We start from the raw sequence: 11,771 nt of genomic DNA, 5'->3' as shown, positions 1-11,771 counted from the left end.
TAAAGTTAATGGGAACTGACTGAGTAGAAGTCTTGGTCAAGCTGTAGCCCATTACCGCACCCTCATTAACTCATCCTCCAAATGATACCCTGTCCTCAGTGCTTTAACATTAAAAACAACAGTACATTTCTCATCACGCAAACAGGGAAATGGGCAAAATACTGGTTTCTAATAAGCATGATGGATCTCCTACTCATCATCCAGATCAATATATAGACACAGGAAATAATGCATACACCCTGGACACAAAGCCACATGCATTTAATTATGTCAAGTTTGAATTGTTGTTATTTATGTAGCATCTCCACATTAATGCAACTGACTTCTGAGCGTGAGTGTTTATCGTGAAGCGGCTTGAATTGCATCTCTTAGGTTTGTGCACTGGTGCGGTAAGTTACTTCAGCAGTCTACTTTACAGCCGCCTTTAGTATTGCATAATTTCGGGTATCCCAAGGGTCTCCTTGAAACATTTTGTATCTTATCTCCATCTCTTGGGCTCGGTGTTGTTCGCTGTGCTGTCTCCAGTTCTGCCATGCTCAAATGCTCTCATTTAACATCTTATCTTTTTCTTTTCCTCTCTCCCATTGTTGTCAGAAATGACAGAGGAGGTGATTGTCATCGCCAAGTTTGATTACATGGCTCAGCAAGACCAGGAGCTGGACATTAAGAAGAATGAACGACTATGGCTCTTGGATGACTCCAAGTCATGGTGGCGAGTACGCAACGCTACCAATAAGACTGGTCTAGTGCCCTCCAACTATGTGGAAAGGAAGAACAGTTTCAGAAAAAGCTCTATTGTAAAGAGCCTTAAAGATACTCTGGGTAAGGACCACTGGATAAATTATGGATAAATGTTCTCTTGCTGACTTTTGTTGTGCGGTTAATTTATTGTGTATTTTAAAAAGAGCATGCTATGCTAATAATGGTCGGATCTGCAGTGACAGTAAAATACATTAGATCACTTTATGCTTTAAACATTTGGGGATGAATGATCAAAAGTACTCTGCGTTACAGCTTTAATAGGCTACGCTGCTGGCTGCAGGTTTTCACTGGCCTCCACATCAGTGGCACTTACCAACTGTATATGTTTTTGTTCAAGCCAAAATTCAAAGAAGAGCAGTGTTTATGTTCCCATGGGAAGTTTGCAAAGCCTTTTGCAAGTTAAATTGTCTATCTTTGCATAAACACAGTCGTGGATCTCTCCCTATCAATATAGTAGAGTGTTACTGCATGTTGGAGTGTCCACTTAAGACATCAACTGCGCAATTCATCTCATTTTAGCCTAGACTACATATTATTCTTGCTTCATCTGCAACAGATCATGGATGAGGAAACTGACCCCTCCCCTCCCTTTTTAGGCAGAGTGAACAACATACTTAAGTAAACTGAGGTCTGGAATAATCATGGCCTCAGGGCACAGGCAGCACAGTCAACACCGTGTTGCTGTGAAATGTTTTTTTTCTCAGGCAAACAGTCTTTGGAGTATTTGAATATGTTTGTTTTTTCATTTCACACTCTGTATAACAATGATATTTGTATTCCTTAAAGCTGTTTTTCTGGGTGTAGTTTTCTTTAAGGAATGGTTGTCCATTTTAAGATATGTCTTTTTTAGTGTCTTTCTGTAACTCTAATGACACTATAAATACATCACTATGTAAAGTGAACCAAACAGTGTATGTAGTTCAGAGAAACGGGTCAGTCAGTGTCATTGCTTTCCTCTGTGGTAACCCTGTTATTTTAGTTTGTGTTTAACATTCTGTTGATTTTCTTAGTGTTCCTTTACTTCCTTTACGGTCTCTTAAAAACCAAGTGAGTATCTCCTGAAAGCATGACGAGCAAATTCTCCATCATCTCAGAATATCCACCAGTTTCTGTGATTTGATTATAAGAATTTCAGAGTTCTGATTCTGAGCACGGAAACTTAAGAACACTGGATTAGAACCAGGTCTCTGGGAACTCATGGCTCTCTCTACAAACCAGAGGATCTGCACAGCTCAAAATGTTGTTGAAATAAATATTTTGGAGAATTTAAAATGGTGTACAGATCCTGTGTTTTTTTTTTTCTCTCTGGTTAATTCTGTTGACTACCTCTGTTTACCCACTTACAACCCCACAGGATATGCCTTCTGTTATTCAGGCAGTCTGGCATAGGAAACCTCCTAAATTACACACCTGTATACAGACCAGGTGGTTCCAGAGTTAAGACCAGTCAAATACTTCTCTGTGAGTGAGAGATCAGAATGCATCTCTTTCAAGCCTCTGTCGTTCCATTCACACATTGATGTACACTGTTTTTGTTTTCTATTTGGTGGATGCTGACTTAGATAGATTTTTATAATGTGAATTGCAGATTTATATTCTGCTTTGCGGAAATCATCACTCAAAGCACAAGTACTGATTTGTCTTTTTTTCTTTTTCTAAAATTGCGATCCATGAACCTTTAAAATAGCCCCTAGAAAATATCTTGAAAGAGAAAGATAAAGTCAGGTGATTCGTGACAGTATGGTCAAGCATGCCGGGAACTCTGTTTAAAAACGGAATCTGCACTGGCAGCTTTTGAGTCACTCTTCTTTCAACAAGGGTAACAAGTGGGCTGATACACAGTGTCTGTAATGTTGTCAGAGCAGTGACGGACATGCGGTTGCCGTGGCACTACCCAGTGTTTGACAAGTGTCCCCAGGAGGCCCACTGAGCATATGGGGCCCAACCAGCAGCTTGAGAGCTTCAAAGGAAACCCTTGGCCTCCCATTGGTTGGATTTAGTCATGTGGGTGGGGTGTGGAGCTGCTCCACTAATAACTATGGACTTTCAGGAAGTTCTCATTGAATAGCTACTCAGTTACAGAGAGAGAGGGACAGGGGCTGCTCTCACAACCCATAATGGACATGGCAAACCTTTTTAAACATTTCTTTCGTGAGTAGCTATGTTTTTTCTCTTGGAGGAAAAGTATTCTTATAACTTAACAAATATAAAGTAGGATGTTTGGGGGGGGGGGGGGGGGGGGGTGTTACCAAATGAATAGCTTAGTCAGTTTTCCTTAACATAAGGTACGGTTTGTTTTCCCAGTTATTTTGTCTATATGGACAATGAGGAAGTTTATATCTGTGTCAACAGTGTTGAGTGAAAAGTAATTTGAAGTTCTGTTTATATTCCTCCTTGTAACTGTGCTCAGATGAAAGTGGGTGGGTTAGGATTTCTGGATTCCCGGTTGAAGCATGTACTTTCTCTGTAAAGAGCAGCTAATTAGGTTTTCAAAAGGCAAGCATACTAGTAATCCACAAACAAATTCCATGTCCTTCTACCTAGTTTCAAAATTCAAGCTTGTCGGAGGTTAGTTCTCTAAATTACTGATTCATAATGGTCTCATGATAAATCCAGCAGACAGAACTGTTGTAAGCAGTGCTCGTACTGCAACTCTGCCTTATCTCTGTTTGGTTTATGGCTGACAGGGAGGTGTGACAGGCTCAGAATCAGGTGGAAAGACAAACTAATCTAGAGTTGCTGGACAAATGCATAGTTCAGAGGTCAGTTTTACCAGTGTATCTTACGTGGGGTAGAGGGAAAGTGCAGAATTGGAGCACGTTTCCTCAGGGTGATTTGGATGCTCTTTCACCAAAAAAGAAAAAAAAAATTAGGTAGGATCTTATGCTAGAGTCAAAACCTCAGAATTGTTAAGCTAGTTAGAGTTTACGCCTCCCTACACAAATGCACTGTCAACTTCTACTCCCCTAGCAAGACAAGCAGAAGAGAGTACTAATTCAATGCAGATTTCTTTCAGAGGGAAATGAAAGGATGAATCATTTGGCTCTCCACTTTCATCCCTCTTTCTCTCTCTCTTTTTTCTCTCTCTCTCTCTCCCTCTGCTTGTCTCTACATGTTTTTGTGATTTAGTTCCAGTTTGTGTAATTTCCCACTTAAACTGGAAATTGGCCACTTGGATGTTGTGATTTAGCAGAGAGAAGCGGGGGGAACTTTCAGAAGAAAAGCAGGGCTCCAGTGGACATTTTCTACAGAAAGCTTACTGTCTACTTAGGCAAATGTGCCTCTTGTGTTTGCCCTTAATGCACTTGTTTTGTTCGCTTGCTCTCATTTTGAGTACTGGAAAATCCAGATTACTGGAGTAGAGGGAAAAATGGCTCCCTTTCTTGAGGGGCTGCCAACCCCCCCACCGCCCCCCACCCTCTCTCTCGCTCTCTCTCTCTCTCTCTCTCTCTCTCTCTCCCCCTCTGCATTAGCATAGTGTAGAACTCCAAAGGAGGTTTTGTGTTCTGGAAATGAAGGGCGGCCACTCAGTCCAACACAAAAGAAAGATGTCATCTCCCTGACTGCAGTCTTTTTCATTTTGGTCCTATATCTGTTTCATATATAGACATATTTAGTGACATCTTGCCAGTAATTTTTATTAAAAGCAATTGCAATTTTGGTATAGAGTGCAGGCACACAAACACACACACACACACACACACACACACACACACTTGTAGAAAAAAAAGTCTTTGGCTTTGCATGAACTTCAGTAAATTCATATGCTGTCTTGGCACACATGCAGGGCACATTGTTGTTCTCGTCAGTTGGTGTGTAGAGTCTGGGAAGCAGGGACTGTTTGTTGAGACTATTTGCCTTATGATGTCATCACTGGAGTGACTTGAGCCCTAACAGGAACAAAGGCGGGGTGATTTGGCCATATTTGCCCGAGCCCTTTCATAGATGTGGAAATGAAAAAGCAGCTTGACAAGGGTCACAGCACATCGCTAATCTCTCCCTGCTTTCACTGAAGTCCAGATGAGAGGGGACACACACACACACACACACACACAATAGTGAAGAGTAGCTGACTGCTGTCCTGATTCTTACTTACCAAACTAGTTTTCCATCCAAGAGGAAGTAAATATTTAAAGAAGTGAACTCTTATCTGTAGGCTCAGTATGTTTCCAATATGGTTTTACCAACCCGAGATGCACCATTTCTCTTAATTCAGATGGGATATTTTTCCATTTGAGAGGCAGTGTCTAAGCGCTCTTTTTTTTTTTTCTTTTTATTTCGACACAAGCGGGAAGCAGGGAAGTGAGCTTGGGGAAGCTGAGTAACTGTTAGTCTGGTCGTCAAAGGAAATGAAACAAAAGCAGGCAGGACAGTGTGTCTCTAGTTTTGTCCTTCAGTCATGGTATGGAAAGAGAAGGGTTATTTGTGTGGACCACGCTGTTTGCCATCACTGTCATACACACACAGGGGATCCCCATCTCATTAGTCCATTGTTTTAACACTTGTTTAACTTCTGATACACTGCCTGAGAAATTTGATAACTGGGTTGGGGAGAGATATGTAGAGGAGGCTGATAATAAAATGAGTCTCTTGGATGATTCTTTAGGGCCGTAAATAACGTACTGTGCGTTTTCTAAATTGGCTTTCTCTCTTTGGATTGAGCAGGACTTTTCAATTCAGACAATATGTAGTGCCTCTCAGAAATGAGACCTTGGGCTGCTCTGTTTCCATAGTCAGTAACAATATTTCAGTCCTTTCTTATTAAAATGGTCTCAGTTTTTTGGTTAGCATAATAGTGTAAACAGCAAGTACTACTATAATTACACACATGTGATGATTTAACAAAAAAGGAGAGACTCGCCCTCTATTATTATTATCATCATTATCATTCTTGCAACAGGAAAGACCAGTACAAAGATATAATTTAAATTCTGGCATCTGACATATGCAAAACGTTCACTGTTAAGCGACTCAGGAAGTCATCTGTCAATCATGCATTATTATTTTTTTTTTTTAGCTGTAGATGACCTACTTTTAATTTGTATTCATTTATGTTGAGTGAATAGTGTGTGCATAACTGTGAACTGATGCAGTCCACTGTTGAAAGAATGATGGTTCATTCCTGAATTATTGCATTGAATAGTGCATTATTCTGTTTGTTTGTTTGTTTGTTTGTTTGTTTTCTGTGGGAAGAGAAGGACTCATGCTGTTTTGTAGATCTTTTTGTTAGTGATTACTGTCATGCATATCTGAATAAAAGGTCTGAAACTTTAACATGCCATTCGAGCTATAAATCCTGTGGTTTTCCCAGCTTAATGAGTAAAATCTATGCTGCATATAATATATGTAACAAGAACCATATGATAAACAGTTCTAACTTGAAAAGGCGTATAATGATCCATGGAGATGTGAATCACTTGAAAGAGCTTTGTTTTTTCCGACATTTTGGATGGTCTCCAAGTTTTCTCTATCATCTTTTATGTTGTCTTTCTGAGTCCTTACTGTTGTGTGTTCCATCTGGGTAGAACACGAGTCTCTCCCTATACAATAGTTTCCTTTGAACAGACCCATGCTCCATCTGTGCAGTACACAGGACTTGCATTGTGCTCTTATTTATTCTTATGGGATACACTAAGTATATTGTTGAGTCCACATCAGTGTACACATTTGACCTTTCATTTGTAAGTTTGCATCAGGGATGCAGATATCTTTATGATCAAAGGTAACGTAAAGTCAATTCCTGACGTGGTGCTTTGGTTAAATTTGCAAGTCAGATCTTCACAACTCTTGGTAGATGTGTGAGCAGGAGGACCTACCCTTCTGTATCTTTTGCTAGAGCAGATCAACACAATTAAACACACAAACGCTCTCAATCACCAAACATATTATACTTGGAACACTGGATTGCATCATCTGAGCTCTGAGTTCTAACTCCTTATGACATACTTTGCAATGTATCTCATATTGCATTCCAAGAATAGTGTCATGTATAGTTTGGGCTAATACCCTAACCTTTTTTTTTTTGGGTCATGGTTTAGGTTAAGTGTACTTAAGGGAAGCAGATTTCTGTGTGATGTTGACTATGTTCACTGTGTTGTGCATGGTTTGTCCTTGAATGGCCTGGAGAAAAGACCCACACCCAAAAGAGAGAGGACTACAAATGACTTTTTTTTTTTTTTTTTTTTTACTTTGGTCTGAATTTATGATCCCTCATCCATGCACATCTCATTAAATTCATTCTCTTTCTTCATATTGTGGTTACACTATGTTTTTCCTTCTTGATTTCATTTGGATGTAGAAATATATTTGCGGGACTCACATTACATAGAATGTCAAACTCCCTCTCATAACCGCCTCTAATGTGGATGTCATCCCTGTTAAGAACGTCAGACATAATTAGCAGTGCAATGCTTTAACATGCTCTGCTAGGCTGAAAAAAATGATAGTTGGTTTCCAATGTGATTTTCAGTTTGTGCTTCAGAGGTCATCAGTAAAATTTGTCTGTCAGCAAGATTTGTCTGGGTTTTTTTTCATTGAATCAAAGCCAGACATTCCCAAAGGATGGAGTGTGTGGCATTGGTTCTTGCGGACGGCAGTTTTTGTATACCTACGGTCATTAATACCCATCGTCACTATAACCACATGCCATATCAACTGTGATCAAATAGTGTTCCAACTGTCTGCTTCAGCAAGCACACCTGCATGTGATTTTGAGATATAACTAAATGTTTTGAATATTTGTAAACAATAATCATTAATCCGGCGTCGCTGACTTGTCTGAATTTGTAGCATTGAAAGATCACATATGGATTTCTGTTGAATTTGTGACAATAGAATGTGCACCAGATCACATTTACTTTCTAGCTCCAGAGACAATAACATTTAATAGCCCCTCAGATGTTCCAGGGGTTTATAGGCAACATTAATCACTGACTTCAGGGAGTGTGAATGAGCATGATGGAATTCTTTTACCATTTCAACAAATTCTGCATTATGGGTAGTGTATATGAGTGAATCAATCCTGCAAACATTAATCAGGCATTGTAATTTTATATGTCATTGTCTCTACAGCTAGAATGATCTTTCTGTGGTTTGTATAAGCAGTGCAACAAAAGGAATTGAATAAGCTTTAAAGCGTCATTGAAATTGCAAATTGAAATACCCACAAACTCATGTAAGTCATAGAAAGCTTCCTTTAATAAACACCCATTACTAAAACTGGTTAAGTAGAATATCATTTGGATTGGTCAAAAGGAAAATCATTTGGTTTTGGATTAGAAGTGATTTTGATGAAACGTTATCTAATTGATATCACCTACAATCACTGTTTCTTTTGCTGTAGGGTTGGGGAAGGTGAAAAGGAAAACCAGTGTGAGGGACATGGCCTCCAACATGGACACTGACAACGGGGAGCGTCTGTATGACCTCAACCTCCCTGCGCTGGTCAAGTTCAACTACGCTGCCGAACGTGAAGACGAGCTCTCCTTGGTCAAAGGCACGAGGGTCATCGTCATGGAGAAGTGCAGCGACGGCTGGTGGCGCGGCAGCTACAATGGACACTCTGGCTGGTTCCCCTCCAATTACGTTGTGGAGGATGTGGACGGGACAGTACGGGGGGACTCTGTGAACTCCCTGAAAGACAAACTGGCTTCTGTGGTGCACAGTACTAACGGTAACCGAGTTCTGCACACTGTGCAAGCGCTGTACTCTTTTAGTTCCGGCAACGATGAGGAGCTTCACTTTGAGAAGGGTGAGGTCATGGATGTGGTGGAGAAGCCCGAGAATGACCCAGAATGGTGGAAATGCCGAAAAGCAGATGGACAAGTAGGTCTAGTGCCCAAGAACTATGTTACAGAGGTACAGAACTCCCGTAATGACTGGAGAAACGCAGGCCCGCCAGCTCCAGACTGTGACTGTGTCGAGCCATCTTTCAACGGGAAGTTTGCGGGCAAACAGTGGTACTACGGCAAAGTGACACGCCATCAGGCAGAGGTCGCCTTAAACCAGAGAGGAGAGGATGGTGACTTCCTCATCAGGGACAGTGAGTCATCTGTAAGTCCTGGAAACACTACTCTTTCCTCAGCGGTGCAATGAATATATGTTTAAGAATACATTCTTTACCTTTAGATAACAGATGACATCTGAAATTCACTTAGTCATGGCATAATGCATAAGAGCATACACTGTAGCTGAACTAACCCCTTGTAAGTGGAAGGTTAAAGTGACAATATTATACAGCCGATTTGTATTGACCTTTGCCTCGCTAGTTCCCACTTGAGCATAAATCCACCTCTTACATGAATGGGTGATCTGTTTGAATGTCAACTGAATGACATCATCACTTTGTAAGCAACCTTTCATTTATGGACTGTACTACCATGAAATTTCTGGAATAACTTGATGGTGGAAGATTGGCCTCACACAGTCCATTTGTGTCAGATGCCCTTTAAGATGAGCAATGGAAACCTCACTTTTAATTGGCCAGAACTGTTTCATTCCAGCCAAAAGACATAAGGCACCTTGTGTCATGATGAGAAAAAAAGTAGTATAAATACAGAGCTATGAATGTCCTGAACATTATTTTTAAGTTCCTATTGTGTGGACCAGGGCTTGAAAACAAATGTTTTTTCCCCTCTGATTCATTATGAGCAGAATTTAAATAAGGCACATTTAGCGTATTCCAAACTGATCACTTCTCTATTTAAACAAACTGCACTCAGTTACGTAGGTGTGCTGGAACTCGATATTTTGAACTATAAGCCTTTTCTTTTTAAATTTTAGGGGGTGATTAAATTGGTATTAACTGCTCAGCCCAATTTTAACTTAACATTTTGTTTTCATTTTAGTAAAAATTACATATATTTCTGGTTTTCATTTGTTCTTCCATTTCAGTTTTTGTTTTCAAGCCCTTGTGTACACTTTTGTACTTTTTTTTTTCTTTTTTGAGATGATTCATTTACAAAACTTCTCTTCCTCTTTATCTCCAGCCAAGTGACTTCTCCATCTCCCTGAAAGCACAGTGTAGGAACAAGCACTTCAAGGTGCAGCTCAAGGATGGACTTTATTGTATTGGACAACGCAAGTTCCGCTCCATGGAAGAACTAGTGGAACACTACAAAAAGGCCCCCATTTTCACCAGTGAACAAGGTGAAAAACTGTACCTTATTAAGGCGTTGACTTGATTCTTCTGAACAGCTCCAGACTTTGAAATTCAGTCTGGATACAACCAATCATAATTGTCAAATTATACCTTGAGGGAAGACCAGAAACATTCCCTTGCATTGAACTCCCTTGTATCAAAAACACAATAGCTCAAAGTCATACATACTGTTTTGATGAAAACAGATGTGTGCTACCTTTATATTCAAAGTCATATGCATTACTTCTTTGGGTGTGTGTTATTGTATGTTCGTTTCAATATTGTTCCATTTGTCCGTATTTCAAGTGTCATTAGTGTAGAAGTAGAATTAGAGGTTAATGACAAATGTCTACACCTCACTAGTGCCAAGGCAATTCAGACTTCAATCATCAATCAATCATATTATTAAGGAAAACAGTGATATTTGGCATGTTGAGACAAGAATATGAGTAGGAGCATCATGCAAAGGCATAACATTTTTATAACACATACAAGTGAGATCTTAGTGACATATGGCATACATCTACTGATTTCACTCAGTCACTGACTTACTGTGTAAGCATCCCCATCACCATATTTGCTCCCTCATGCTCATTCAGCTTGGCATTTTGGACAAATATGTTTCAGAATCCAGAGTGGGAGTGAACATCAAAATCCTGAAATTGAAATGAAATCAATCCATATGTCGATATGCGAGATAATATTGTTGTATTTCAGCCTCTGTCTAAGTATGTTTTTGGGTGAACCTTGTGAGATAGAATGGGCAGGACCATAGATGAGCCTCTGTTAACCATGTGATTCCATTGTTTGAGAATCAACTGCTGGGGCTGGAAGACGTGTTCTGCAGAGCAGTCTTGTAACCTTGTCCATTGTGACTGAAGGAAGTATCAATGATTCATTTAGGGTTTAGTCAGTCCAACTAAGCTGTTGGCTCCAGGAATGACCTAATGGGTGGAGTAATGGGGATTTTTCCCTCATCCCGAATGTGATTGTCGAAGGGTTAGATCACTTGCTATATCTGGAATATCAGTCTAAGAAATCTTTATCAGCAAAGCGGCGCCTGATTTTGATTCTCCGTGAAAGAGAGAGACATAGGAAAGTCTTTACAGACAGTGCTGTTCAAGTGCCTGAAATAAACACAGAACCAAAGCTTTGCAGCCAGTCTGTGCACAACTGACATCCTCAGTACATGCCAACTGCATTTGCTTTTTCTGGCAAATGTCACTGCCTGTTAGTTCTGTTCTTGAAGCAAACATGCCTTTTTAACTTCTTTTAGACTGCATTGTAGTTTTAAACACAAGATTTGTGTTTAACATAAAGTTAGTGAAGTAAGAATAGATTTATATTTTATAAAACTTTTGAGAAGTGATGTTAACTTATTTTAGTTATTTTTATATTCATAAATGTATACATTCTTGTAAAATTATGTACAGTTCAAGTTTAATTGTTCCCAAACTGAGCTTTTTTCTGCGTTATTTCAGATCCAAAGCTCTTGTTTAAATGTGACACGTTCCAACTTTGTTTTGCATGTGATGTTTTGAAACTAGTTCTGTTTTGCCAATCAGTGTCTCCAACGCCAAGCCCAGCAATAAAAAGGATGGGATTCATATACTGTGAATAATGCATTACCCCATGGTTCTTTCACTTGTTTATGAGGGTGAAGTCATCTTTGCCTACATTGCTTCTGACAGTGTTTATGTAATAAAAATATAGGCCTGCTTATGAAGTTGTTCTTTCTTTTAGTGTGTGTGTGTGTGTGTGTATTTAAAAACAAAAAAACAAAAAAAAAACATATCGTGTCGCGTGAGTTCATGCAGCGTTTTCTAAAAACTGATCATGTTTTGAAGTTGTTGGGAAAACGATGATCTTA

The 11,771-nt window shown here is 39.6% G+C and overlaps 1 protein-coding gene across 2 annotated transcripts; it reads left to right on the top strand.

Annotated features, from left to right (window-relative positions):
• Positions 1 to 596: 596 nt before the first annotated feature.
• nck1a (NCK adaptor protein 1a) lies at positions 597 to 9,944 on the top strand. 2 transcript variants are annotated; one of them, XM_030775734.1, is made up of 3 exons: positions 597 to 822; positions 8,105 to 8,814; positions 9,750 to 9,944. In XM_030775734.1, exons 1-3 carry the CDS (start codon positions 597 to 599, stop codon positions 9,942 to 9,944), a joined length of 1,131 nt encoding a protein of 376 aa, XP_030631594.1. The 2 variants fall into 2 exon arrangements, with proteins under 2 accessions (XP_030631594.1, XP_030631595.1); XM_030775735.1 differs by lacking the exon at positions 597 to 822 and adding an exon at positions 2,880 to 2,913.
• The last annotated feature ends 1,827 nt before the right edge of the window (positions 9,945 to 11,771 follow it).

Source organism: Chanos chanos, chromosome 5 (assembly GCF_902362185.1).
Source record: "Chanos chanos chromosome 5, fChaCha1.1, whole genome shotgun sequence".
Taxonomy (NCBI): domain Eukaryota; kingdom Metazoa; phylum Chordata; class Actinopteri; order Gonorynchiformes; family Chanidae; genus Chanos; species Chanos chanos.
Note: the sequence above shows the minus strand (reverse complement) of the source record. Positions and strands in the feature narration are given on the sequence as shown.

Bases quoted from the DNA above. Each gene is read 5' to 3' on its own strand.
- nck1a (XM_030775734.1), top strand. From the start codon at position 597: ATGACAGAGGAGGTGATTGTCATCGCCAAGTTTGATTACATGGCTCAG. The intron at 823-8,104 runs GTAAGGACCACT...CTTTTGCTGTAG, and splicing joins GAGCCTTAAAGATACTCTGG to GGTTGGGGAAGGTGAAAAGG. The intron at 8,815-9,749 runs GTAAGTCCTGGA...CTTTATCTCCAG, and splicing joins TCAGGGACAGTGAGTCATCT to CCAAGTGACTTCTCCATCTC.